The 27,881-nt window shown below is 40.0% G+C and overlaps 2 protein-coding genes across 7 annotated transcripts; one reads left to right on the forward strand and one right to left on the reverse strand.

Moving 5' to 3' along the window:
• On the reverse strand, positions 1-22,640 carry LOC148888473 (uncharacterized). 5 transcript variants are annotated; one of them, XM_089013336.1, is made up of 32 exons: positions 22,466-22,640; positions 21,193-21,416; positions 20,162-20,323; positions 19,656-19,835; positions 18,637-18,757; positions 18,441-18,542; positions 17,397-17,580; positions 17,174-17,336; positions 16,815-17,003; positions 15,800-15,974; positions 15,241-15,371; positions 14,467-14,643; positions 14,257-14,378; positions 14,027-14,184; positions 13,576-13,803; positions 13,109-13,447; positions 12,797-12,945; positions 12,488-12,725; positions 12,090-12,260; positions 10,273-10,430; positions 10,043-10,186; positions 9,554-9,695; positions 9,011-9,165; positions 8,808-8,933; positions 8,363-8,579; positions 7,174-7,215; positions 7,016-7,090; positions 6,644-6,798; positions 6,441-6,527; positions 3,404-3,550; positions 1,733-1,906; positions 1-1,608 (listed from the first exon to the last, which is right to left on the reverse strand). In XM_089013336.1, exons 1-32 carry the CDS (start codon positions 22,593-22,595, stop codon positions 1,498-1,500), a joined length of 5,076 nt encoding a protein of 1,691 aa, XP_088869462.1. In that variant the 5' UTR covers positions 22,596-22,640; the 3' UTR covers positions 1-1,497. The 5 variants fall into 5 exon arrangements, with proteins under 5 accessions (XP_088869462.1, XP_088869460.1, XP_088869458.1 ...); XM_089013334.1 differs by lacking the exons at positions 18,441-18,542; positions 18,637-18,757; positions 19,656-19,835; ... (1 more) ...; positions 21,193-21,416; positions 22,466-22,640 and having other exon boundaries at positions 15,160-15,371; positions 15,875-15,974; positions 17,397-17,676; XM_089013332.1 differs by lacking the exons at positions 18,441-18,542; positions 18,637-18,757; positions 19,656-19,835; ... (1 more) ...; positions 21,193-21,416; positions 22,466-22,640 and having other exon boundaries at positions 15,160-15,371; positions 17,397-17,676.
• On the forward strand, positions 19,704-27,795 carry LOC148888474 (uncharacterized). 2 transcript variants are annotated; one of them, XM_089013339.1, is made up of 4 exons: positions 19,704-19,877; positions 24,683-24,750; positions 24,891-24,984; positions 25,418-27,795. In XM_089013339.1, exons 2-4 carry the CDS (start codon positions 24,693-24,695, stop codon positions 26,202-26,204), a joined length of 939 nt encoding a protein of 312 aa, XP_088869465.1. In that variant the 5' UTR covers positions 19,704-19,877; positions 24,683-24,692; the 3' UTR covers positions 26,205-27,795. The 2 variants fall into 2 exon arrangements, with proteins under 2 accessions (XP_088869465.1, XP_088869464.1); XM_089013338.1 differs by lacking the exon at positions 19,704-19,877 and adding an exon at positions 24,550-24,570.
• Positions 27,796-27,881: the final 86 nt, after the last annotated feature.

The following is a 27,881-nucleotide window of genomic DNA, read 5'->3' on the forward strand; positions in this document are numbered from 1 at the left end:
TCTCTTTAATGCTGATTTACACTCATTTTCAGAATCACGAATCACCTTTTTAAAACATGTTTTACATTAGAGCATAGTAACCAAAGTGATATTGATCACAACATTAAAAAAAATAATTCCTTGCATAAAATGTGCCTATTCACATATGGGAAAATTTTAGTCACGGTAAACCACAAATGTTGACTCCAGTTGATTTTTTTTTCCCTTATTTTCTAAAAACATTTAAGAATGATTTCTGCCATTTTAATTGTAAGTGTGGTAATCTTATATTATACTCAAAAAAAGTACCTACCTATTCTTTGCATGGGTAAAAACATTTCAAAAAATTGCAAAAGACCTTATGAAGTGAACGTGTTTTTTTAATGCATTTTAGCAGTGACGGTCTGTAAAGGACTGCAAAGCCTTCTCTGCTGGCCTAAAAATATCTGAATCGCAGACTGATGTTAATTAGATTTTGTCCATGAATTCTTACAAAATAACTCCAAATTGTCTTTAAGCTTCATTTCATTACTTTTCCCCTGGAGTGCTGCTTCCAGATTCATGGTTTCATATTTAAGCATTTAACCAATCATATTTCAGCCATCATTTGTGAACAAGATCTGAAATCTTCCTGTATGCCTTCTCAATCAGTTCTGCTGGCCCTAGAGCATAAAAAATATGTCGATGAAACTGCTTAAACCAATCAAAGTTTGAGTTGGCAACCGAAAAGGGGGGCCAACGCCTTCTTAAAGGCGCTGGTCGTCATCAGAGTTTTCGCAAATTATGATTGGCTAGTCACGAGCCAATCATAGTTTGCGAAAACTGCTCTGATCACAAGCCGCTAGTAACAAGAGCATACTGGCCAGAGCTAGCACACTGTATCGTAGCGAGTTGCATAAGCAAATATATTGTGTTGATTTAATAGCAATTTTTGTCAACCCACACTGGCTGAAAGATGAGAAGAAATGGAGTTGGTTGGAGATTTACGCTTAAAGGCCTTTTCAAGAAAAAAATGGACATGATGAAGAAAGGTCAGTCAGTTATTTCCTGGCTAATGGTACTCTCTAATGGACTTGTAGTAAATCACACCACACTTTTTTCAGCTTGGATTGATTCCGAGGTAGCGCTACTGAAGGCCTAGTGACAAAATCCATGGCCCGCCACTGCATTTTAGGATTCATTTTTGAAGAAAGTCATTGGCCTGTGAGGGTCGATACGCTAACCACTGGGCGACACCAAAAACTATATTGCACTGAATTGTGAAGTGTGCCATTAACCGCCATCGTTTCTCTTTTACTACTTTTAGTAGTGATGCATCTGAGTGTCCAACACATGTCCCCAGCCCCCAATGGTGCCTCCTCTATCCTGAGTGCCACAATTTATAGAGCAGCTTGTGTCTTTATTTGAATTCCTCAGGGACTCAAAACATTTGTTCCTTCATGTTCTGCCTGAAATAAATCACATGACAACCTTACGATGCAATTTATGTTTCATGTTTACAAACATGTTTCCATTTAATTAATGGTGCTTTGGGTTTTTCTCTCTTGCTGATGTTCTTTGTCTTAAAACCGCTTCGAGTTGAGAGACCAGAGTTGGTTCTCCGTGTTTACTCCCAAGGTCCATCATGTCCTGTTACCCAAAGAAATCTGTGTTACTTTTTGCTTGGATCCCCTCATGTAGACAGTGTCCATCACAGATATTGACGCACTGCGCGAGTCAATGGCGGCATTGACTTCACTGTTTCTGTACTCACGCCACTTGGCTTTGGTTGAGTAGCAGAGGGTTCCTCGCAGCTGTGTGGAATGAAAGACTTTGAGCATCCCTGAGGGGATTTCTCATCCCGAAATGAACAATGGGCTTCCTGTGTGGTGGAGACATCCAAGTCCAGTTTGGTTTGAAATAGCTCCCCAAGAGATGCCTGCAGAACCTACAATGGCACACGACAACAATTAATCCCTTATATCACGGCACTCACAGTGAGAAAGAGTCGCATGGTAGGGCTGAATGAAAGTGGCTCCCTTGTTGCCTCCATGCTCATATTCTGGAAATGATGGCTGGCTGTCAGAAAATAAAAATGGAGACTTTTGGTTTAGATAAGAAGTAGACTGCATTACGACAACAGTACTATTGGTTAATTTGGCTGTGTCTTTTTGGTTTCATGATGTTGTAATTTGAACAGCATGAAGAAACGGGAAATGCACCGGTGCAGACATGGCTCAAATGCTTGTTGTGAATTATTATCAGTCGCGTGCCAGCAAGGCCTTCTCTGCTGGCCTAAAAATATCTGAATCACAGACTGATAAATTTTGTCCCTAAATTCTTCTTAAATAATTCCAAATTGTCTTTCTTTGCTTTCCCCTGTTGTGCTGCTTCCAGATGTGTGTTTTCGTATTCAAGAATTTAACCAATCACATTTCAGCCATTATTTGTTACCAGGGTCAGAAATCTACCTGGACGCCGTCACAATCAGTTCTGAAGGCCCGGTCGCATTACATGCGGTGTCAATGACTCTGTTGCTTGAACTAATGTCTGTTGCTTTAACCAATCAGATTTTGAGTTGGTGATGCGCAGGGCCTGCTCAGAGGCCTGGGTAATGTCAGCGTTTTTGCAAACTATGATTCTCTAGTCACCAGTCAATCATAGTATCACCAGCCGCTAATGACAATAGCATACTGGCCACAGCTAGCTCATTGTATCTGTCGTATCTGCATAAGCAAAGACATTGATGTGTTGATTTAATTGTGGTTTTGTCAAACCACAACAGCTGAAGGAGGAGAAGAAAATGGATTTGGTTGCAGATTTACTGTCAAAGCAATTTTCAAGACGGACTTTTCAAGAAAAAAATGGAGATCATTAAGAAATGTCGAAAGTGCGTCCCAATCCTGTTTTTCTTTGCAGTGTGAAAGAGCGACTTCTGACCCCATATCATGAATACACATATTTATGGTAAAAACTCAAACAGTTTAATGACAGTATTTCTTTCTTCACAAGTTATTTCCTGGCTAACAGGACCCTCTAGTAAATCACACCACACTTTTTATTTACAGTCGCAGCTTGGATTGATTCAGACGTAGCACCACTGAAGGCCCAGGTGTGATATGCATGGCCCGCCACTGATTAATATTACAATTGAAAAATTGAACAGTTTGACATGTGCATTCAACAGTGTGTAAAGGATGAATTAAGATCACATGGAAAGGTTGCCGTTTATATGTTTATAGTTCAAAACTAATTTAAGCTTTTTGGAGAAGATTATTGACCTTGATGAGTTTGAAAGGTATAATGAAAAAGGGGCATTGGTTTAGTTTTAAGGCACATAGGAGGTCCAAATAAAAGTCTAAAGATGCATGTCCACCAAAGACCCTCCATAAATGAATGCAACGGGAACTCAGGATGAATTTCCAGGGTGCTTGTTTGTTAGTACCTTACAGAAAAGTCTTCCAAAGGCTGGAGCAGAATCGTCGCTCATGTCCTTGGTTGCAACATGAGCCAGACAGTGCAGCAGCAGCAATGAAAAGCCCCCAACTGAATCGAGTCTCTGGCGGCGGACAAAAAGTGTCTCGGCTGCTTCCTATCAACATGAACACACATTGTCATAAAGATTACTGCGAAAACCTTTATCCTATCAATACCCCAGTAATGGGTAAATTATACTTCAAGGAGTATATTGACAGGTTACGCAAACTCTGTTGACACGGTATTGGATTGGTTTGGATTGGATGCACATTTATTCGTCTCACAGTGGAGACATTTACATTTCACAACAGCAAAGTTATGACCGGAAGAGGAAAGGAAAAAAAGAAACAAAATACAGGATACATTGATAATGCGTTGATCAGTCAATCGTGACCTCTGCTGTACATATTAAAATTGTTGCAGGTAAACAGAATGTAAAAAAATGCATGGTGTTAATCCAAACAAAAAGACAAAAAATTGCAAAAGAATTGTATTTACCGTATTTTCTGGTGCATAAGGTGCAGCCTTTTCTACATAAGATGACCATGCGCCTTATTCGCGGGTGCGCCTTACATGTGATGTAATATTGAGCCACAACAGGTCTTGCAACTACTATCAGCAACCACCGACTCCATTTCCCCCCCGTAGGAGAAGTAGTGTGTAACCCTAGCCTCCCCTGTAGCGCCTTTTAATGTAGTGCGCCTTATATTTGGAAAACTTTTATATCTTTATATATTATATTTGGAAAATGTTTTTCCTTCATTGAAGTTTTGCCTTATATTCCAGTCCGCCTTATATATGGAATACGTTTGAAAATACACCATTCATTTGGGGTGCCCCTTATACTCCGATGCACCGTATACACCGGAAAATATGGTCATAGCTAAAAATGTCATGTTTGGATAATTTCACTAGCATCACTTGTTACCTGAGTTAAGCTTTTTATGTTTTAATACATATTTACTTTAAATAGATGTGTATTTAATTGGGTATTACATATTTATTCTGACAAATATCAGAAATCCGCCTCCATGGGATCTGTCCAATAAGGAGCTCTCATTTTGCAGGAGGAAAAGGCCCATTTATGGTTATATTAGTGCAGTTTCCCGCTGGCTTAACATTGTAATACAATTGCTAACTTTCAAATGACTGAGTCCAACTATTCACCTTGTCGTTTGGAAGACGACACTTCTTATAAAATCATGCCATTTTCTGTTGCCATGCAATGCATTCAAAAACTCTCTTCAAGTCAGATGAAGCCAAGAAAAGTCCCCTGAGAATGAGACTTTATACTCCAGTGCTGGCTGTGAAATTCCAGTCTGTTTACTGACCAATGGCTCCATTGCGCCTTACTGTGTATTTGGACCCAAAAAAGGGGGTCGATTGTGTGTTAAGGTCACCCGAGACAAAAATTTCATCTATAAAATTCCGCACTGTTGTAACTCAGCGGCAAAGTCTCTTTTTTTTCTTCTTTTTTTCCCCCAAACCAACAAAGAAGGTATTGAACATTTAAGACCACTCCAGTGCCAGATTTTTTGTTATTGTCACTTGAATTCCAGGACCCACAGACTATTGAGTTTTAGGACTATATCAACATTAAATGCAGCGTTAGAAATCTTCGACTCTCTTCTTTCACCAGAAAAAAAGAGATAATTCCTAAATTGTATGCGGGTGGAGTTATATTAGCTTGACATGAGGGTGGCTGTCCAAAATACAATGCATATTGGTTTATATAGCGCTTTAACAACAGCTGAAGCTGGAACTAAGCTCTAACATGGAAAAAGAGGAAATGCTGCCCCGTTGTGGAAATGCTAAAAAATTGCCAGAGGCCATGTACAGCGCTTTATCGGCAACCAACCATGAGAAAACAAAACCCAAATTAATTCAGGAATTAAGATTGAATGGCTGTGTCTTTTGTGTTGTGTCACATTATTTCTTTATTTATTTTGACTTCAAGATGGTGCCGCAAGAGAGGCTGCCTTTCCAGCAGCTCAAGTATTTTGTTTTTCTATTTCTTCCTTTCTTCCTTTCCTTCTTAACTTTGTTGCTGTGAAATGTACATTTCTTCACTACAAGACTATTAAAGGCTAATCCAATCCAAATTGCCAGACAAAAATCTGGTCGTGGCAGGTCACAAGGAAACGTCAATCATATTTAAGGGAGGATGCAGTTTATTTTTTTTTTGGGTGAAAACCAATCATTTCCCTCAACCCTTTGTGTTTCGCCAGGTGTTTCTTGTTGTCTCGTCACCTTGCTTGTATTTAGTTTCCTGCGTTCTGTCAGTCTTTCTTGGATCAATGGGTGCTGCTGTTGTGTGTTTTGTTTCGGTCTAAGGTTTCGGTAAGTCTTTTGCTATGGTTTAATTTGGTTTTCATCACTACATTTGCGTATTTGACTTAGTTTGTCCTGTGTACTCTTCCTAGTATTTGAAAAAAAAGCTAGTATTTAAGAAAAAGGTCCACCCTGCTACTCCTGCCTTTTGGGATCCTCTACCACCACGTAAAACATAACAGGTTTCACTGATAGATTTATTAGAAAAATCACTGTCCCTTGTGACTGTCCACTGCGTTTTAGTTAGCCCAGTTAAAAAAAAATCTGAAAAAAAAAAAATGGTAACATATTTCAAAATCATTAACATCAGAATCAGAATCATCTTTATTGTATGTGGAACATACAACAAATTTGTTACCGGTAGATGTGCCAAAAGTTGTTTTCATTTTATGCTAGTTAGCAGTGGTTCATTCGCAAGTTATTATCGCATTTTTGTCATGTGACAGCCTTATGCAAATCCTTAACATTCTCAATCCTCCTAACAAAGTCACATTTTGTGCCCCCATAGCAAAACATAAAGAATAATTTATATTCTTGCAAACTTCCTGTAAATGATAGTTGTCCATGTTAAGTGCTTTGTTCCAGCTTCAGCTGTTGTTAAAGCGCAATCTAAATAATTATGTATTGTATTGTATACGTTTCATGTATTTTGATTTAAATAAAACCAACATTACCTGATAAAAGAAAGAATTCTTGAAGCAGTTATTGTGATAATTGTTGTTTGGGAGACTCACAGCAATTTGGAGTGAAACAATTGGAGTCTGGAGGAAAAAAAAACAACGCATCCGTGTTGGTTAGTCGAGCATGTTGACACCACGTAAATAAATGCAGGCTTATTGCAGAGTGTAATAATGATATGAAGTGAAATGTTACAAACAAGGTGCAGCGCATGCAAGGTCCGCATGAGAAAAAGTCCGTGCTGGTAGAGAAGCAATTCTCTGGGGTTCAGGCTGGATGATTTCAATGGGATCAACTCTCCTTCGCATTCCCACTGACCTTCCTGGACATCCAGGAATCTGTTGACGTTTTGCCCTGAGCCAAACGAGAGACCATTTATACATGTATAAAAATGTTTGGAAAGATTGATTTATGAAACTGAGGATGCCAATTGACTGACTTTGCCAACTACCCACAACTCCTGTTTATACGCGACAGACTTAATAAATTTAAGTGTAAAAGGATTCTCAATAGCCATTGCTTGTCAAGCCACAGTGTGTTTTAAATCGTGGATTTGTCTGATTTCACCCACCTTTCAGCTCTTGCTCCACTCCTTTTAAGAGCTGAAATAGAGGTGACAGTTCCAGCAGCTTTGTCCACTCTTCCTCTGGGAACAATGGCAAAAGCATTTTAATGATGACCGAGTGTGGCATTCTGTTATATATTTAGTTTTGCATGAAAGTTTGCTACCTGGAATTGTTGGAACGACGATGTGACTGGATGGAGGGATTGCTGTCAAGAAATGTTGATGGGATTTTAACATTTTTTTTTCTTCATTTGTCTGCTGTGATTGTGTTAGAAACACAAGCAAATTGTTGACCAAAGTGTCAGATGGTCTTTGATCAAATTGGGTAACAGCTGGGACATTCTATTCTATTTTCAGCATGGCATATCGTCCAAATAGCCCCCGCCCCCACGCTCCACCCCACCACCACTAAGAATCACGCACTGTTTTGAACCACTCAGGGTTTTGGTCTGGGACACCAGGCAACGGCTACAGAAATAAACTGGATTATTTCCAGTATGTGCTTATTAAAATCACCATTCAACCCATGTTTAAAATGAGTGTAACACAAGACGCAAGGTAGCTCGAGTGACTAATGAACAGAATATCATTGTCAGAATGAGGAAGGATATGAACGGTGCCTTTAATGCACATTGGCCAAAACAAAACAGAACAATTAGCAGTTCTATCCTTAGTAAAAGGGGCAACACTGAGAGGGGAAAAATCACATACCAGACTAAAATTAGGAAGTCAAAATTTCTAGCTTTGGGCTTATATGTGCGGAGGCCGAAATGCATATTTGACACCTAAAACTAAAATTATGATTTGTGTGTTGCTGTTGTTTTGTTGGTGTTTTTTTAACTCATTCACTGCCAGACGTGCAAAATGTGTCCAATCCCGTGCCATGGTTTTTGTCATTGTCACTCAAATTCCAGGACCCACAGAATATTGAGTTTTAGGACTATATAAACATTCAACATAGCGTTAGAAACCTTACACTTTCTTCTTTCATGCGAAAAAAAGAGTTCATTCCTAAATTATATGGGTCTGGAATTATGTCAGCTTGAAATGAGAGCAGCTGTACAAAATACAATGCAATGCATTTTGGTTTATATTGCGCTTTAACAACAGCTGAAACTGGAACAAAATGTTAACATGGAAAAAGGAAAATGCTGCCCCCTTGTCAAAAAGAAAAAACATTGCCAGAGGCCATGTTCAGAGCTTTATCGGCACTCAAGCATGAAAAAAACAAAACCTGAACAAAAATGGGTCATATTTTCAATTCTTGAATAAATTTGTGAATGAAAGTTAATGAATTTCGGATACTCCAAAGTCATGTTCACAATTATTCAATGCATTTTATAATTATATTACCTTTATCTGGCTGAAGGCCAGTGCCAAAAGCATACTGCTGACTGAAGTTTGTGCTGATATCGACGGGCTGTTTATGACTCACAAATAGCTGGTTCATTCTATCCAGCAGAGGTAAAATCTTCCTTTCGAGCAAAATCGTGACGTTCCCAGTCGGTCTGGGCTGACACAACTGAATCAGGCCATATTCCTTATAACAGAAGTTTCTGCTCAAGACTCCCTAAACAAACGTAAAAGTCGCACAAATTGAAATTAAATAATAATCCTTAAGAGAAGAAATTTTACTATTTTAAGACATATTTTTAAGTCTTACTTTTGTGTTAGTTAAGACAATCATGATCAATGCATATGTGACACTGTGATAATATGCTTCCAACATGTACCAAACACAATTTCATTCACATGAAAAGATATTGCGTAAATTCAATATATGTGGACTTGTGCCAACCTGAGCTGTGTCACCGCGTAGCTTGGAGAGGTGACGAACAGACTGCAGCTTCATGAGAACAACATTCAAATCTGACAGCCTGGAAGACCATTGCTCCAATAATTCCCCCAGTCTCTGCTCTCGGTCCTGGCGTGACGAATCAAACACAGACACTTACTTTATATAAACTAAATAGTTTTCGTTCCATCAATAAATATTCTGACCATAAATTGGACATTTGCTGTCCACTCTAATCCTCTTTGTGAGCTCCATTTGTCCTGATCTTGTTGCAGCTGCTCCATGCGCAAAGCCATCATGTCGAGGCTTGACACCAACTCAGTGTACCAAACGCAATGCTGATCCCATTCCTCTTCATCCACTTTGCACACAGAAACAATAAAGGGATGCAAATATTAAGTTCCACATGAATTTCTCAATTCCATACTCTACATTTCTTATAAAATGTGCTTTTCACTTGTGGCTTGACAGATTTTGTGGGACATACTGTATATGTCCCATAGTTTCTGGACAATAAATCACACCGGATTATAAAGCGCACCTTCAATGAAATACACATTTTTAAACTTTTCCATATACAGTATAAGGTGCACCTTCAACGAATTACATATTTTAAAAAGTTTTACATATATAAGGCTCATTGGATTATAAGGCGCATGGTCAGTTATAGGGTATAGTGTGGAAAATACGGTAACTTATAAAATTAGTTGACTCACCATTGACTGAAAATGACTGTCATAGCACCTTACCCAGATTGAGGATGTTCAACACGTGCGGGGGAAGAATCAGAGCCAAGGCAGCACGTTGGGCCGCTCTCCTCTGGGCCTCGGCTTGGGCTGATTGGTGCATTTCCTCTGTAGCTTCCCTTAGCAGCCTGCCTGACCACTGGACCTGGAGGAAAATGAAGACAAAATTTCCATTTAAAAAAGTTTTAAATGAGTCAATGCTATCATCATTTAAAAAAGTATTTTGAAAAATAAATAAATTCAATATAATAATAATAATTCCCCTAATGTGTGACCAACATCTAACTAGCCATCCATCCATATTGACGATCCAAAGAATGATCAACTGCTTCAGAACTGTGTAATAGAACAAATTGACAACATATTACTGTGAAATGGGGGTGTCATTATAATATATAATAATTATAATATATAATCTTCATGCAAATAATAAGTACACATTAATCCAGTTTTACATCCGTCCATCCTACTTTTAACCGTGCCCCCTCATACCTCATGAGAGCAACCAGCTTCCATCACTCTGAGAAAACTCTGAAACACACTGGAGTTCGCATCAGAGAGGATGTCTTCCTCCCGTCGCCTCTGCTGCTGCCAGAAAGTGTTCCGAGCACACACTTCTCTCGCTAGAGCCTCTACCTGGCTTCAACATCAAAAACGATGAACAGAAAGACCTGATTTGATCCATATGAAGCGCTATTTCTTGGTCCACTCCACCTGCCCACCTGAATATTGTCAGTTTGATCGGCTACCGCCAGCCAGTATGATGCTGTGATGGGCACGACAGTGTCAGTGAGTACATCCAGCCGGGCGCCAACCACTGGAGCCAATGTGGCAGTTACAGGGTCAATCGCCTGTGAGCCATACCGGATCGCCACCAGACCTGCAGAGCGGATGCATGAATATACAGTATGTTGTACAGTATATGAATGCTTCATTCAATTTTATAGGCGGATTGGTTCTCAAATATATATTGAATATAAATGTGATTTTCTTAACTTTATTCTACAAAAAAAATACATGAATTGTATATACAGTAAAGTCTCGTTATATCGATATTCAAGGGAGTCCAAAAAAATATCGATATAACCGGGACTATCGATATATCCGACCCTGTTTGCATGTAATTTTCCCCGTGCGTGCATAGAAATAGTATCGATATAACCGGGACTATCGATATATCCGATATCGATATAACGAGACTTTACTGTATGTAATTGTTTGGAAAAAAAGATTCTGCGGAAATGTTATGAACTTGAAAGTTAAATACAACTGAACTATGCATTGGGTGGCTGCTCATCATTATATAATAATGAATTACTGTCCAAGTCGCGGTTTGGAATTGAAGCAGATTCACGTGAGAGATGTGAGACAATCTCTTTTCATCAATGGATGCTACAGCTGCGTGTTTGCTTTCAACATTTAGCTTGTCGTCGACGTGCACATTCCACCATGATGTCCCTGATCCACTGATGAAGAGACACTTTGATCCTCTCCTCTTTCATCTGGAAGTGCTTCGTGTAACAAAGAGGGTACAGAAAGTGCTTAAGAATGAATGACTCTCTGTGTCTTTGTGTTGTCATGTTATTTGTTATTTCGTTTTTTTTTTTGTTCTTTTGACTTCAAAGTCAAAGTCAGCTTTATTGTCAAATATGCTAATATGCATGACATACAGCACAGATGAAATTACTGTCCTCTCGGACCCAGCATGCAAGGCACTTATAATTACTTTAACAAACATAAACATGAAAACGCCAATTTGCCGGGAGAGGGGAGCCGCGAGAGTTGCTGCCTTTCCAGCAGCTCATGTATTTTGTTTTTCTACTTTCATTCCTTTCATAACTTTGCTGCTGTGAAATGTACATTTCTCCCCTGCGAGACTAATAAAGGCAAATCCAATCCAATTAATATCTTATATTGTCAATGCATTTTGGAATTAAAAAAAAAAGTATTTTCCGGTGTTTAAGGCGCACCCAAAAGCCTTCATTTTCTTCAAAGGGCGACACTGCACCTTATACGCAGGTGCGCCTTATATGTGAAGTCATATTGAGCCTCAACAGGTCTTGCAACTACTGACAGCAGCCACAAACTACATTTCCCATTGTAGAATAAGTAGAGCATAACCCAGACCTCTACTGTTGTGCCTTATAGTGTGGTGTGCCTAATACATGTCTATGGAAAAAGTTTGGAAATGCAACATTTGTTGGGGCTGCGCCTTATACTCCGGTGCACCTTATACACTCGAAAATATACTGTATAATTTACCCTGTTAAACATACATTAATTGAGATTTACTGATTAATAGGTCATCTTTTTTCATGGGGGTCTAACGAAATCTAAGAATAGTTCCTATCGAGATGCTAAAATATTTACGATTTTAGAAATCTTTTAATTAACCAAACTCTGGAATAAACCATCAAAGTAATTCTTCAGTTAATTAGATTACTGGTCATCTGTTGATTAATCGTTTCACCTCTACAATGTAATCAATAAATAACATGAATTCTACCAGATTATCAGATCCACCTTTTTATTATTGTACCATTGCCATCCGGGTCCTCCATGGTCCCTGCAAGCCCAAATGTTGTCCCTGAGATGAAGTCAGTCTTGTACCCCAACACGGGTACTGTGAGACCCGATCCCATTGGGTCAGGGTAGTCCATACCCAACAAGGCTGGTACTGTTGTGTCTGAGCCTAACAGGGGCATGTCTCCTAGAGTAAAAAGCACATGATTTCTCAGAGTCATAGAACTCACAATAGCATCTATTTTTGAGTGCATATCCTCAAAATGTTTGTCAAAGTTTTGTAGTAAATTGCAGCTGGTTTTTGGTGCAAGACTGGACTGGTTACCAGCTAATAACGTGCAAACTCCAGACAGGAATGTTTTGTCAGGGCTTTGTAGATGTGCCAGTGACCAGCAGGTCTGGAAACACGCTCACCTAATGAGCCTCCATCTTCATGCAGTCCCACCATGGTGTCCTGCAGGACTTCCAGTCTGGTCTGCAGCTGCAGCTGCCAGTGCTGACTTCTACTCCAGTGAATGTGGAGCTCCTCGGCCATTGTGCTAATACCATGGTGCCAGCGACACACTTGCTCACCTTTCTGGTGGGGATGCAAAGATTCTGAGTTCCAATCTTCACTGAGGAGCTCTACAGTTTTGAACATGATTGCCAGAACCTAGGGAAATGTTTTTGTGTTACAAATGTTTCTTTTGTTAAATTCAATCTTATTAACTGGACGAAAGACACCTTGCTGTTTAAAAGTGTCTGGTATCCTCCTGCATGAGGCACCAGCTGCCCGGATTTGATGCGGGCACCACCCACTCTCGCCATCTGCCCACTCAGAGGCTCCGTAAAGGGTTCACCCAGCATGATACCCCCTACTGGCATCACAACACCTACACAAACGTGTTCAGAAACTCCAGTGGTACTTTGACTTTTGAGTTTCATTTGTTCAATGACCAAGCGCACGCACACACACAAAATGCAAATTGGGGGCACTCAAGTCAAGAAACTAACAAATTTTACCACATTCAAAATATCAAAAGCTGCCTCACTTACCGGTCACCTGATCTAGCCCGATGCCAACAGTCAGCACAACGTTTCCTGTCTGTGGTTCCAGCATTGGATAGCCGATCTGGACGGGTTGCGGTAAACGGGTGATCGGGCATATATGTGTCTTTCCCAGTGGATAGACCAGACCGGTTTGTGGTTGGATGGTAACGGCAAGAATAGGTACTGGGACCCCGGTATCCGGGTCTGCCATGGGGTCACCTAGCTTCAGTTTTTGACCTGGCCGGAGACCTCTGAGCCGGAGGTTGGATAGAGGTTGGTTTGTGTGGCAGGAGGTTGGGTATGGAATGAAAGGAATCAGAGGGCTTTCCCATTTCCTGTTGTCTCCTTGTCAGGATATCGTGGAAACGAGAGTTTACTCCATTAGGGCAGTGATTTACAATACTGACAATCTATTTACTATCTGATATCATTAGACGTTGGTTCTTTAGTTCAACAACCTAAATGTTAACTACCTGCACACAAATCTGTTGTGAACACCAAAGTGGAGCTTTCGGGGTCATAGGCCACATTCCCGTCAATGGGGAGAACATGGCCAGTCTGAGGATGCAGGAAGAAATTTGGAGGAACCGTCATAGTTTGACCACTGCTGAGCATCATGTGGCTATGAGGATTTGGTCGAATGAGGCCGGTGACTGCGTCATAATGAGCGGGGCAACAGTCTCGCAGGGAACCGTCAGAACCTGGAAAGAGCATTATAAACTATAATACGTATGTAAATTGACAATGGATGTCACAATTAAAGCCTCGAATAAGTGAACTGATGTACCACAAAAGTTAGAAATAGCTTGTTGTTGCAGTACACGTATGTACCAATAGATGATAGTGTTTCTTTACAATCCTGTGTGAGGGTTGAGAGAAAGTTTACCAAAGATTCTGTCTGCTCAACTCAGTGAGAAAGCTTACCAAAGATTCTGTCTTTGCTCAGCACAGTGCCTGTGTCAGGACAGAGGAGCTTAGCCCCTGTGCCTTCCCCCAAAAGCCCCCAGCACCCCTGGCGCTGACATTCTGCTGATACTAGCACCCCAATCTCACCCACCAGGAACTTTAACCGCTGGATTAAACTGAGGACAGAGAAATGTTTACGATTAGAGTTTAGTAGAAAACCTCAGTGCTAACTGTATGACTGAAAATACTTTTGATGGCACAGTCCAATAGTTGTCTGCTCGATCTTGCCCAGTATTTTGGTGCATTCTCGCACATGAGCTGTAAACACACTGTGGACCTTCTGTTGTGCCTCCTGCTCTCGCCTCAAAAGCTGGAGATCGTCAAGTGGAAAAGAATGTGTATCAACACACAAAATCAGCTTTTTCTTTACACCATGCAGTGACGTATGTCAATCAAACCTGAAGCTGAGTGTGGAGCAACGTTCTCAGGTGTGTAGCCAAAGACCTCCTGCGGCCCATTTCGTTCTCTACCTCTCTCCTCGTCTTGTTGCAAATGTTACTCGTGCTCTCCTCATCCATCAAGCGAGGGTGGAGCAGCCGTAATTTCTCGAGAACACCTTGGTATAGTTCCTTGACCTACATTTGTAAACCAAACCAAAAAAATATAGACAGCTCCATTGAGGTCCAATTTCACGCAGTCAGTTATGTTAAAAAGGTGTCATAAATAAAGTTGGATAAAATCCCCCCCAACCCCCACTGATTTGACAAACCAAACAAATACTAGTGAAATTTCTGACAATGAAACAATAAACAACAAGGCCACATATCATGAAACATAAAACCAATATGACAACCATTAGAATGAAAAAAGATAACATGAAAGATAATGTTTGAAAAATGTGAGAGTGAAGGAGAAACAAAGCGAAAACTGACAATTGGATAACACCTGTTGTGAAAACATTTCTCACAACACTGTAAATGAGCACATTTGGGAAACAACATTTTGGCGTACTGATTGGAACAGTAAACACAGCAGAGAATTAATTCAAGATACAGACGCTCCCTAGCTTACGAACATTTGCGTTCAGTGTTTGACTTAAACATACATTCGATCTATAATTTAGCATTAAAGCAACTTACGAACAAATTCACCTTACCGCCTGGAACGTATCTCGTTCGTAAGGTGGGGAGCATCTGTACTCCATGTAACAATGTGAGGGTTAAGTTGTACACCTCTATGGTGAGCTGTCCCAGCCGTGCGGTGACCGAAACGCTGTGTTTAAGCAAGAGGTTATAGAAAGTGTTGCTGCTGAAGGCCTCAAGATCGACTTGGTGCTCGTAATCCCAGAACTCCTCCGGGAACCCTGCTGCCAAACATAAATGCAAAGAAGTTCAGATTCACTCAAGTAAATTCTCAACCAGAAGTTGCAGTTTCTGATAAATTCAAGATCCAAACCAGAAATGCAGCATGCATGTAAAAATCAAGAAAAACTTGTCTCATTGTTTTTGTCAAGCGAGGTCATTCTGCAAAATTCCTCTGTTATGATTTCAACAATGCGTGCGACCATGAGTGCATAAGATGAGAGCCTTTAGGCTGTAATTAGTTCTATGGGAGTGACTGTGTTACATCAGACGCCACAAAATTGGGCAATCAACTGTCAAGATGTGCATGTATTTCGTTTGTTTATAAGTGAACATTTTGTCTGTTTATTGCAGGGGTTGCATAACAAAGGCGCCCTCACGATGTTCGTGTGAGTGTGTTGGTGAACCGTGTGTGCATGTGTGAATTTACCTGGTTGAATAGAAGTTAGTCTACATGCGGCTTGTTGTTTTCTATGAATCTTCATTTGCGAGATCAATGTTGAACCCTTTGATGCGTAATCGTCCATGTGATAAGTCAACTGCCGTGAGTGATACCGCACTGTGATTGGCTTCTTCTCAGGCCACCCGTACTCATGGAAAAGGATCTGGAACATCAGTTGGATCTCTGAAGAATGGTTATTTTACAAACCACATTGTACACACAAAGCATTTGTAATCCACTTTAACCTGTAGGCTTCATTTCTCTATATTCCCGGCAAAATCTAAAAATACAACCTGTTTTTTTCTTTTAAACATAAGTGTTTTTTAAAAAGCTAAAAGTAACTAAAATGACAGGGTCCATTTACAAAACAAAAACGTCCTATAATTGCAAAAACATCCTTAATGTTCACTTTTAATCTCTATCATTTATGAATTTGAGAATTTAATTTTAGAGGTTTACTGGTTATTATGGTGTTATTGTTTGTCCATAAAAAGGATGGTCAAGCAGTCTTTTGAAAATTAGTTTATTACTAAATACGGCCTTTTTTATCTTGAAATAAACATATTTATCAAAAAATAATGAATAAAATGTAACTAAACACAAGTATTTTTTGGAAAAATTAAATTAAAAGGTCTGTTGTAAAACCTAATAAAAAATTACTGGATTTAAAGAAATACAAGCGAGAATAAAATTAAAACTAGCAAAAAAAAAAAATCCCAAAGTACTGTAACACTGAACCCTGGTGTCCGTGGACAGTTGCCAGCATGAAATAAATGGGATGCTGGCAATTATCAGGAGTCAACGCTGGGTGACCGAATGGGCAAACATCATCTCAGAGACCAGAATGTCAAAAAAATAAAGAAAGTTGACAGAACCATGAAAGGTATCGGTTAATTCATTTTTGGAGTTATACAACTGTAAAGGCAATAGTGTATTTTAAGGTCCCCCTGATATCGCACCCCAAAGCTGAATTACCCAAACTTTTTGTGAGTATTGTACCAACCAAAACGATCACGCATAAACACAAGATGAGGGCAGCTCCAAACAGAAGTCCTCCCGTCACAAGCCAATCAGGACGAAGTAAGAGATTCCGTCTCTTCCTGATCCCCATTCTTGTCATGTGACGTGGGATAGTTGAGAAGAAGGGTCCCGGCTCGTAACACTGGCCACCGGCAAGCATCACTCGCACGTACTGGTGAAGGACAATGGCGAAGGTCAAATCAACAGAACCTATAGCAAGCACTGGGAGAACATAAAATCTGAGATTTGAAAACCAGACTACTATACTGCCCTTACTACGTTATGTTTCTGTCATCAACTGTTTTAACAGCATACTTCCATTTGGATGCTAAATTTACTGACCATACGTTTGTAGTGTTGGCTGCTGAGTCGAAAAACATACACTCCAGGCTGGTCAAAGATAATTGAGAAGAAGCTGGGAGGTGTCCAGGACAGTGTTAGCTCCTCTTTCAGTTTTCTCAGAGGACCCCAGTCAAAATTGTTGTTTGTGTTGTACAGGTTGTCACTGAAAAACAATTCAGTGTCCGTGGTTGTTTTAAACACCTTAACCAGTCTGGTCGCTTACATATCATACTGAGGATAGTCACGAGTGCTGACAGTGAACAATAGAACATCACCCAGGTGGAGGCAAGTTATTGGGTTGATAATTCCAGTGACACTTTCTCCTGATTCTTGCTTATTACTACTATTCATGTTCCCGCCACTGCTGTTGATATTTTCCACTATGTCCCAGGGAAGGACAGAAGCTTCTAAAAAGAGCATGAAATATCCTGAGTCAGTGTTACAGATAGTCACGATATTCACCGGAGAAAATAACAGCTACTTTTAAAGCACACGTGTCAAAGTGAAGGTCCCGCGAAAGCAAATCAAGCATGTCAAGTGCTATGATGCCTGCTAAAGTCCGAACCAAAATTTCAAATTGTCTCATGTAAACCATAATAGCAATCATTATTCTTGCCCTCAGATTTACAAACTAGTAATTCATTAAATTGTTTTGCATTCTGTGTTCTGTAATATGTGGAGGAGATGAAACATTCTATAGGTTTCCTCAAATTCATAGTTGCCCTCAAGAGGAAACTGTAACTACAATGTGGCCCGTGACAAAAAAATTGGGTTTAACGGCTTAAGTTCATTCTGTCTACTTGATATCTAACGTAAAACAGATTATTTTCTTACAGACAGTTTATTTTAGGTGTTCAAGTACCTGACATGTTTCGGCGTACACTTCCGCCTTCGTCAGAGTGTCACAGATGTTGTTGCGATGCGCCTTTTTTCAGCTGGTGTTACAATGAGGGTGTGGCCTACCTGTCAGATCTGACAGGGAAGTCCTCACGCCCTTATAGTAACACCAGCTGAAAAAAGGCGCGTCACAACAGCATCCGTGACACTGACGAAGGCGGAAGTGTACGCCGAAACATGTCAGGTAATTGAACACCTACAATACACTGTCTCTAAGAAAATAATCTGTTTTAAGTTAGATATCAGGTAGACAGGATGAACTTAATACAACTAAATAAATAAATAAATACTTGCCGATTGGACCAATGGAGCCCTGCTGTTCTAATTATAATAATTAAGATATTTTATTATTCTTTTTAAGAAGTCAAACCATGTGCTCTCTGGGAATCAAAGCGAACATCAGTTAATGACATGAAAAGTTGCTGAAGTTCCTCTGGGAGGCTGCCACCATGCAGGCCGACAAAGCCTGCTTCTGTGTTCACAATACACATGAAGACAAAAAGACATGCATTGAGAAACAAGACAATGAGAAAAAGTGGTTGTATGCGTGTGTGTGTGTTCCCAACCGCTTGTCCTAACAATGTAAACAGAGCGTGAAGGGATGAGGTGTCTGCCACAGTGCAGGCTCCCGTGGGAGTCCCACAGTTTAAAGAGGATGTCCAACACAGTACCGGACAAGTCGGACACCTGCACACAGACAACAATATCGGTTAGCAGACGTAGGTCAACAAGACACTTGAGAGGCTTTTCTAAATTGTCTTTCAGCTTCCTTTCATTACCTTTCTTACCCCTGTTGCGCTGCTTCCAGATGTGTATTTTCGTATTTAAGCATTTAACCAATGACATTTTACCCATCATTTGTTGCCAAGGTCAGAAATCCACCTGGACGCCTTCACAATCAGTTCTGCGGGGCCTGTCGTGTCAAATGTGTTGCTCTAACCAATCAGATTTTGAATTGCCAACCCAAGAGAGGTACTAACTCCTTCTTGAAGGCCCTGGTCAACGTCAGAGTTTTCACAAACTCAAGCAAGCCGCTCGTGACAACTGCTTACTGTCCAAAGCTAGCACACTGTGTCGTAGCGAGCTGCATAAGCAAATATATTTTGTTCATTCAATAGCAGTTTTGTCCACCCACAATGGCTGAAGGAGGAGAAGAAATGGAGTTGGTTGGAGATTTACGATTAAAGCCCTTTTCAAGACGGACTTTTCAAGAAAAAATTGACATCATTAAGAAAAGTTGGTCAGTTATTTTCTGGATAATGGTACCCTCTACAGTGGACTTGTATTAAATCACACCACACTTGATTCAGACGTAGCACTACTGAAGGCCTCGCGATGAAATCCACGACCTGTCACTGGTGGCTTCTAACAAAAGGCTGAATTGTTAAAGACAAAAAAACAGTAAATAAAATCTGTAACTTTGAACTTTGTCTCATGTTTTCAATCTGAAAGAGAGATGTCTTTGGCATGTAACAAAAACAAATGAATGGACCTTGCAATACTTATGGGGTTGACTATACCAATATAAGTAATCCTGATATGTTGATGTGAAAGCACATGTGCTTACCAACTGCCCTTTGCTCACTTGACTTTGATAACCTAATACCAACTCCAGTTCACCACTGGATTTGCACCGGAGTTCCAGTTCAATCGCAAGCCTTTTCCTGCATAAGCCGCCACATGCAGCTCGCCCGGGAGTCTCTGCGCACACACACAGACCTAATTCTCCGTCGTAAGCCTCGTAGTCTTCTGCAGATGAACACACCTGCAGAAGAGAGAGCAAAGATAACGACTTATTTCGATGCAGGTAATCTCTGCGCTCATCTTTTAAAATGATCATCAGCTGCCCTCAACTGTGCCAATGTTCACTCTGTAACTTGGTGAAAGGTTATTTACACTCTGGTTGTGATGGTGACATAAATCAAGCATTTACTGCAATACTATGAGATGTGACAATGTCAAATATTAAAGGCAATCCATCTAAGAAAGTGTTCACAACACTCCAGACTCATCTTAACTCTTTCTTGATGCACCATTGACAGTAATTACAAAGTTTTGTGGATGTGTCTGTGTTGTCAGCGTGAGCCTAACCTGTGTCCTGCAGTGAAGCGACCACTCATGTCGGTCCAGACACTCTCCGTGTTGAGTGCGTGTTTTTCCATCCCTGCAGATACTGTACACTTTGTGCACACAAACATCATCACTGTTGATCGGTTGATAGTCGAGGGTACATTGGCATTGCCCGTCACTCCTCTGTTGAAAAGTCAACCAGGTTCCGTTATATAACTACAAATCCAATCACAAAAGGTTATGTTATGATTTTCTGTTTTGGATATGGCAGCCTAATCTCATTGGAAGCTTTGCATGACTTTGCAGTGTCTGCGCTATAGTTTATCTTCATTTTTCAGACACACAATTCCAGCTTCATATTGTAATTACCGTCGCAATATGCGCCTTTCATCAATTTGAATCTGCCTCTTCTAAAAATACAGTATAGAGTTATACCACAATCCTCCCCCAAAACAAAACATAATTGGTAGTACTAGTGATAAGCTGAAAACTGATTTTCCAATGACCTTTGTGATATCCTGAACGAGGGGTGGCCACACATTTTTTTAATTAGGAAGCAGTCTGACATTAGTGTCTCTTATGCCATTGGTGTCTTTATTGATGTGAAGATAGATTTGCATATTTTGCAATTCATTTCTTGTGTATATGCACGTATATGACTGCAAAATCTCTGAGTCAGGTAAACTGTTTCTGCTAAATTCTAATGAAAAAAACATGGCAGAGACTCTATCCAGTCTTTTTTTTTACTTTTTCATTACACAGTTTTTAATCTAAACCCTATCTGGAAATTTCAGTCAAATCAAATTCTCCACGAGGGCAAAACTGAGGCAGGAAAGATGACCGCACTGTTCTGAAACCTGATCTACTTATCTTTCAGTGTGATGCTACTGATTGTTTGGGTTTCTTGCCTGCTTCTCACCGTGCAATGTAAAACCTCAACACTTTCATGTGATGGAAAATGCCAAAAATGGCAGTTGGTTTGAGAACAAACAGAGGAAGCCTGAAGACAATTATTGATTCAGCATCCTATTACTGGACAGAAAAATTCTTACCTGAAAGTTCTGTCCCTTTCCCAGGCAAACGCAGGTGTCTTGTCCAGACAGTGGCTGTTGAGCCATAGATCCACACGGGATGGATGCGGAAAGACCCGGTCGGGGACAGTAGTGGTGAGGAGGACACTTTAGACAGCTTTCTAATTTTACACTGCCTGCATCAGGACCATAGGTTCCCCTTGGACAAGGAATTGGTGTGACGCTTTCCGGGAGGCAGTAAAAGCCTGGTTTTAGAAATAATCATTACAAAGAAGTTACTTCAACATGGTCAAGAGGTATTCATATGGCGCTCATTCAGTGGTGAGCTGTGCATTTCACATAATAGCCTTCATTAGTGTTACGTCTGAATCAATACAACCCTTACTAATTATTTTATGACTATAAACCTTTACTTCAGCTGCGACTGCGACTCAGATAAAAAAGTTTGATGTGATTTCCTACAAGTCCACTAGAGGGTACCGTTAGCCAGGAAATAAGGCCTATGAGAAGGCCTTGGTATCGCCAACTTGAAATCTAATTGGTTAAAGCAGTTTTATCAACACTTATTGTAATGCGACAGGGCCTGCAGAACTGATTGCGAAGGCGTCCAGGTAGATTTCTGAAATGATGGCTGAAATTCGATTGGTTAACCTTCGACTCTCTTCTTTCATCAGAAAAAAGTGAATTCTTAAATGATATGGGTCTGGTTATATGAAATAAGGGTGGCTGTCCAAAATACAATGCAATACCTGTACATGCATATTAATTTATATAGCGCTTTAACAAGAGCTGAAGCTGAATCAAAGCACTGACATGGAAAAAAGGGAAATGCTGTCCCCTTGTGGAAAAGAAAAAAACATTGCCAGAGGCAATGGCCAGCGCTTTATCGGCACCCAAGCATGAAAAAAAACCAAAACAAAACCCAAACAAATTCGGGAATGGCGCTCTACGTCATATTTTCAATTCCTGAAAAAACTTGTGAATGTCAGTGAGTTAAAATTGTCAATTAATAAGATCGCATTTAAAACACTTGGAAATCATTTATCAGAGATGCTCCTGCATTTACGGTTTTGCATCCCACTGTTTGACAATGACTTCAAATTTGGCAAATAATGAGCAAATATTTATTAACCCTTTCAGTGACCGTGTTACGACAGCGGACAGCTTATCATGTTATAAGGTTACATGTTATCATGATATGTGCCTAAAACGGTAAATTCACAACATTTAGGAGGGAACTCAATGCACCAAATATTATTGCTCGTATATTTGTATAAGACATGTTCAAACATACCAGGTTGACAGGATGGCCTCTCTCTGGTAGATTGGCTGATATTGACCCCATAAACATGATACAAAGCAGAGGAAATAAACAACCACCATGAAAGACACCTCATGAAATGATCACAGCATCCTCTCGGCATGGCGTCAACCGCATATAGCGCCACACATTTGAATCCAAGTGTCTGCTCATAGTAAGCAAAAGGTAATGTGAGCTAATGTTTCGCCCACATGACTTTAATTAGCATGCTAAATGATTCATAAAGCGGCTGAGGTAAAGTGACAGTGACAGTGCGGAGAGAGATTAGAAAGTATCACATAGCTCCATTTTTTTACTCTGTGGAATCATGAAACTGATTAATGATTTGGTGTGTGGATTTGCTTGAGAGCAGCTTTTCTCTGTGAAGGTTTTTACAAGATGGTGTCCTAAAATCTAAGCCTTTATTCATCCTTTTTTCTGTGCCCTAATTAGCAACATGGGTAAGATGAAGTCCCTGTGACTGGATATGGATTCGCATGCATTCAATCTGAAAATCAATTGTCCTTCCTTGAAATATAAGACTACACAGTTTTCTTTCCAAATTCCAATTCATTAAAGTTTTTAAGTTTTAAATATTTAAAGGTTTAACGGTTTTAAATATTATATACCTTTGACACAGTTCAATCAGGAAACCAAAACTAAAACCTCGCAGGGTGGCACATTCCATTTTAACTTGTCAGTCAACAACATTTCATTTTTCCACCATGTTTACTCGGTAAACAGTCAATGTTTGCGCTGTTCAAATTATTGGGCATTCTTTACGTCACTAGATTGTCTTACCTCGAAAGCAAGTGTAAATTCTGGGAAGCTTCTGTATGGTCTTCAGGGTTTTGTTTAAGTTGTTTTTTTGTCCCAGAGAGGCTTTTCGCAGAAATATTTAACTGGCAAACAGCTGGAGGTGTGTGAGTGCGTCTGTCTGTGTGTGTGGATGAAAAAAATCAGATTATCATACTTTGCTCCATATTTCTAAGACCTTTTGAATGTGTTCATTCTAAACATCTCACCCTGTGTGTGTGTCATGTGGAACTGACATGCAGGGGGAAAAAATCTGTTTTTTTTTATGAATCGGAAGCTCTACATTCCCGGTTACTGTGTTGACCATACTTTGTACGACTGTTGTAATCCAGTTCATTCATCGTGGCAGCCATGGACTATGACCTTGAGGTGATGATGCATAGTTTACCCAAGTCTCCACTTTCACCTACATACTGGTACACGTCATCTCACGAGCACTACACTTGCTAAGTGGAAGAATATACTGCAATGCCATTGTATTTTTGTGCCAAAGTCCATTTACGTAATGGTGTTCATTGACTGACTTATTTTATGTTCTGCATTTGTTATCAAAAGTAATTAGACAAAAAAATAATAAATAGAGGAATTGAAGCAACTTGTGCGTGGCCAACTGTTTAATGGATATCTGTTGAGACTTAAGTAGTAAATTGGGTAGTTAATGGCTCAATCAAGTATTTGCTTCATTCGTCTACATGTCAAACTTGTTCAATACTGTGCAATGACATATTCCTAAACTTAAATCCAACAATTTTGCACCATCAATCCATCCAATCTCCTCTGCTAATCCCAGGTCAGATCATGGAGGGAGCAGCTTCAGCAGCAAAGGACAAATTTCACTCTCATCTGCCACTTAATGCAGCTCTTCCGATCACAACATACAGAACCTGTTGAATAAATGCAGGATGCCTTCTTTCTGGTGTACAAAATCTTACTTTGGACAATTTCAACTTGTTTAACCTTTTGTGATCAACTTCCGCCTCATTTGTCCACAATCGAATAGATAATCACTGTGCAGTCTTCCCATAATATTAGAATTCAAAATGTCTTGTTTTTTCTTCTTTTTGTTTTTCTATTTCTGGACTTTTATCTCAATGTGGTTTAACATTATCACTCACTGCTGATAAATTAAAAGATTTAAATAGGTTAATGTGTGTGTATGTTGTGTTCGACCACCCGTGTAACCCTCCACGTGTTGACTATTGACACAGTCAGGGTCTGATAACGAGGCTCTTTATAAGGCTGACAGTGGTAGAAAGGTCGCTCTGTAGCCCCTTGAAGCTCAGGTAAATATCACCCACTTTTTTTCTCTGTTTCCTTGATTGATGAATGGAAAAATATCATAAAACATAATTTTCTCCCCACTGTCATTGATGTAATGCATATTTTTCTCGACAGAAAAGAAAACATGCTTTCAGGAAAGGTGATCTTGATCATTTGCGCCTTTGCAATCTTGGAAATTTCAGGTATTTTCATGAAATAATTCTCAGTATATTATAGTGCTGGTTCCATATGTTCTTAATACACATTTAAAAATAGAGCCCATGGTATTATGTTGTTATTGACAACACAGTTGTACTTTACTTCACTACATATCTTCTTGCAGCTTATCCGCTCCATCGTGACACAAGCGAGGCAAGCTGGGCTGATACCAACGCCAATCAGGCTCGTCCCAAGTTAAAAATCAGAAAAGAAGCAGAGTAAGTTGATCTAACTTTGGATATTTAATGATTAAAAACCCAGACTATGTTACTCATACTCATTGTTGTATCAAATAAACAAAAAAGTAATTGCGTGAATTCATTAAACACAAATGGAAATATGTCAAAGTAAGACAAAATGTACAAAAAAATAAGTTCCACAATTGTAGGACTTTAAAAACTGCATCTTTTAAAAACTAGCCATGAATATAGCAACTCTGAATACAAATTGCATCTTTAAATGTGTATGAGTTAAATTTTACCTGTGCCTATGTGGTTTTTCTCCTGGCACTCCAGTTTCCTCCCACATCCCATAATGTTAAACACTTGATGGAATATTTTGACCATTTATTGACTTGAAACAATATTGAGAGCTGAAACTGAGTAGTCATCCATTAAAAACACACTAAAACACAGTGGTTATGTCTCACAGTAAAATCTACAAGATCCACATTGACGACCGCGGCCTCTACAACCAGGAGGATGACTACAAGAATTCGGTATCGGAAGAGATGCAGCGCAAGATCGTCGCTGAGTCGGAGCGCATTCGAGCCCGTCTGCGTCAGGAGCTGGCCGAGCTGAGAAAGAGGCTGGCTCCATCTCCGATCCAGCTCGCCTCCACACTAGCCAGTATGAGGGAACGCCTGGCCCCACTCACCCAGCAGCTCCATAACAACACCCACCACCTGTGCCACCAGGTCAGACTGTACCTGAATGGTCTGGATGCGGCAGGGACCACCCCGGATCCGATTACCCACCACTGGATGGTGCAAACGTTGGACCAGAGCGCCTCCAAGCTGGCTGACATCATTACTGACTTCCTGACTAAAATCAGAGAGCTAACGGAACACCTGAGGGAAATGAGTGAGGTAGAGGCGTCTAATGCAGGAATCTGGCAGGGATTTAGCTCGAGGCTAGAATGGGAAGTGACTTCACTGAAGACGAAGGCACAGAATAGTCTGGAGGCTCTAAAAGGAGAGCTCGGAGATCAGTCGCCAACTGTGCAGCCTCTTAAGGCCACGGTGGAACGTTTCTGTCAGGATTCAACGCAGCAACACCAAGCTTTCCAAAGCAGGATTGATAGGCTGATCGTATCAATGGAGGAGGATTTGGACATCCAGTTCAGTCCTTCCCAGGCTGAACAGCCTATTGGCTCCTTGCAAGACTTCTCAATCAAATTGTCCGCTCTCATCCAGGACATTTTGCATTCGGTGCAGTGACACGTCATTGTAGAGACTATACATCGAAACACCGTCGCCTTACAATTGTTTGTTTTGCGCATTGTTGACTCACAACATAGTGATCAACATGGACATAAATTCTTCAAAGAACTGGCTAAGTAGTAACCCAAATTGGATGAAATAACTCAGCCCGGGTTCAAAAGAGTCAGGGACAATGTTACGTTGTTGCTATCCAGCATATGGGCTGGAGAGGAGTCCCAGCACTTTGGCAAAGGCAACGACCCATATTGATCTGTTAAAGATTTCAACAGATGGGTTATGAGATTTTCATTATAGCTGTGGTTAAAAATACCAATGTTATTTTCTAAGAAGACAAAACAATACATTTCCCTTGTCAGGGATGCTCTTTGTGAGACAACCTGCATAGGTTTTTACCCCTGACTGGGATTTCAATCCCTATACATCTATCCATGCATTTGTAAAATTGCCTATGCGCAATAGGGCAAGTTACAGCCATTCCAAGGTGTCTTCGGGCAATAGGCGGGGTACACCCTGAACTGGGTGCGAGCCAATCGCAAGGCAAACGTAGGTGAACAACAATCCACGCTCACCCTCACATCTTGGGAAGATTTAAAGTGCTCCATTAAACTGCCATGAATGTTTTGGGAATCGGGAAGGAAACCAGAGTACCCAGATAAAATGCATGTAAGTATGGAGTTAACCACCTGTCGACCACCCAATCTTAGGTGCACGTAAGCCATTTTTTTCAAAATTTAGACATACCAAACGTGGGTGAGGAAAAGCAACAAAACTTTTTAATGTATAAGAATGAAGTGTCAGAAGAGTTCTTGATTTTATGTCATAAATGATCAAATGTACTTTAAATGCAAACACAATTTTCCCTTTGACATTATCCACCTAAAGCATTTCCCCAACATTTAATGCTCACAGCAGTTTCTGATTTTTTTTTTTTCTGGCACATTTCTTAATACCGTATTTTCCGGTGTATAAGGCACACCCAAAATATTTAATTTTCCTCAAAAGATGACCCTGCTCCTTATAAATAGGTGCGCCTTATATGTGAAGTAATATTGAGCCACCACAAGTCTCGCAACTCCTGTCCCCAGCCACTGACTCCATTTCCCCCCCATAGAAGTTGTGTGTAACCCCAGCCTCTACTGTAGCGCCTTATGTTTGGACAACTTGTATGTATTTATATAGTATATTTGGGAAACTTTTTTTAATTCATTGAAGGTGTGCCTTGTAGTCAGGTGTGCCTTATATATGGAATAGGTTTGAAAATACACAATTTATTGTGGGTGCATCTTATACTCCGATGCGCCTTATACACCGCAAAATGCAGAACAGTATATGTTTGTTTTCTGTTTTGTGTATTTTTTCTCATTAAGTTTATAGTGAAGATTTGTCGATTATTGTTTTTTTTAACAATTTTAGACAAAATATCTGATTTCATGCAGCGCAGCAAGTCTGTAGATATAAATGATGCAAAAAGGTACCAATTCATTGATATTTGTATCTTATATGTCAAATATCCTTTGACCAAAAAGTAAATAAGAAACTTTTTTGGTCAATAATTATTATGTGAATATTTTCTATGCTACTGTAAATAAACTTGTGGAAATGTATAAGAGTTGTTTAATTTTAGTCTCACAAGTAAAGAGACACAAATGAATAAGACAAAGTCCAAGTATGGAA

The sequence above is a fragment of the Hippocampus bargibanti genome, linkage group LG14 (genome assembly GCF_051943395.1).
Source record: "Hippocampus bargibanti isolate YZ-2025 linkage group LG14, ASM5194339v1, whole genome shotgun sequence".
In the NCBI taxonomy this organism is placed as follows: Eukaryota; Metazoa; Chordata; class Actinopteri; order Syngnathiformes; family Syngnathidae; genus Hippocampus; species Hippocampus bargibanti.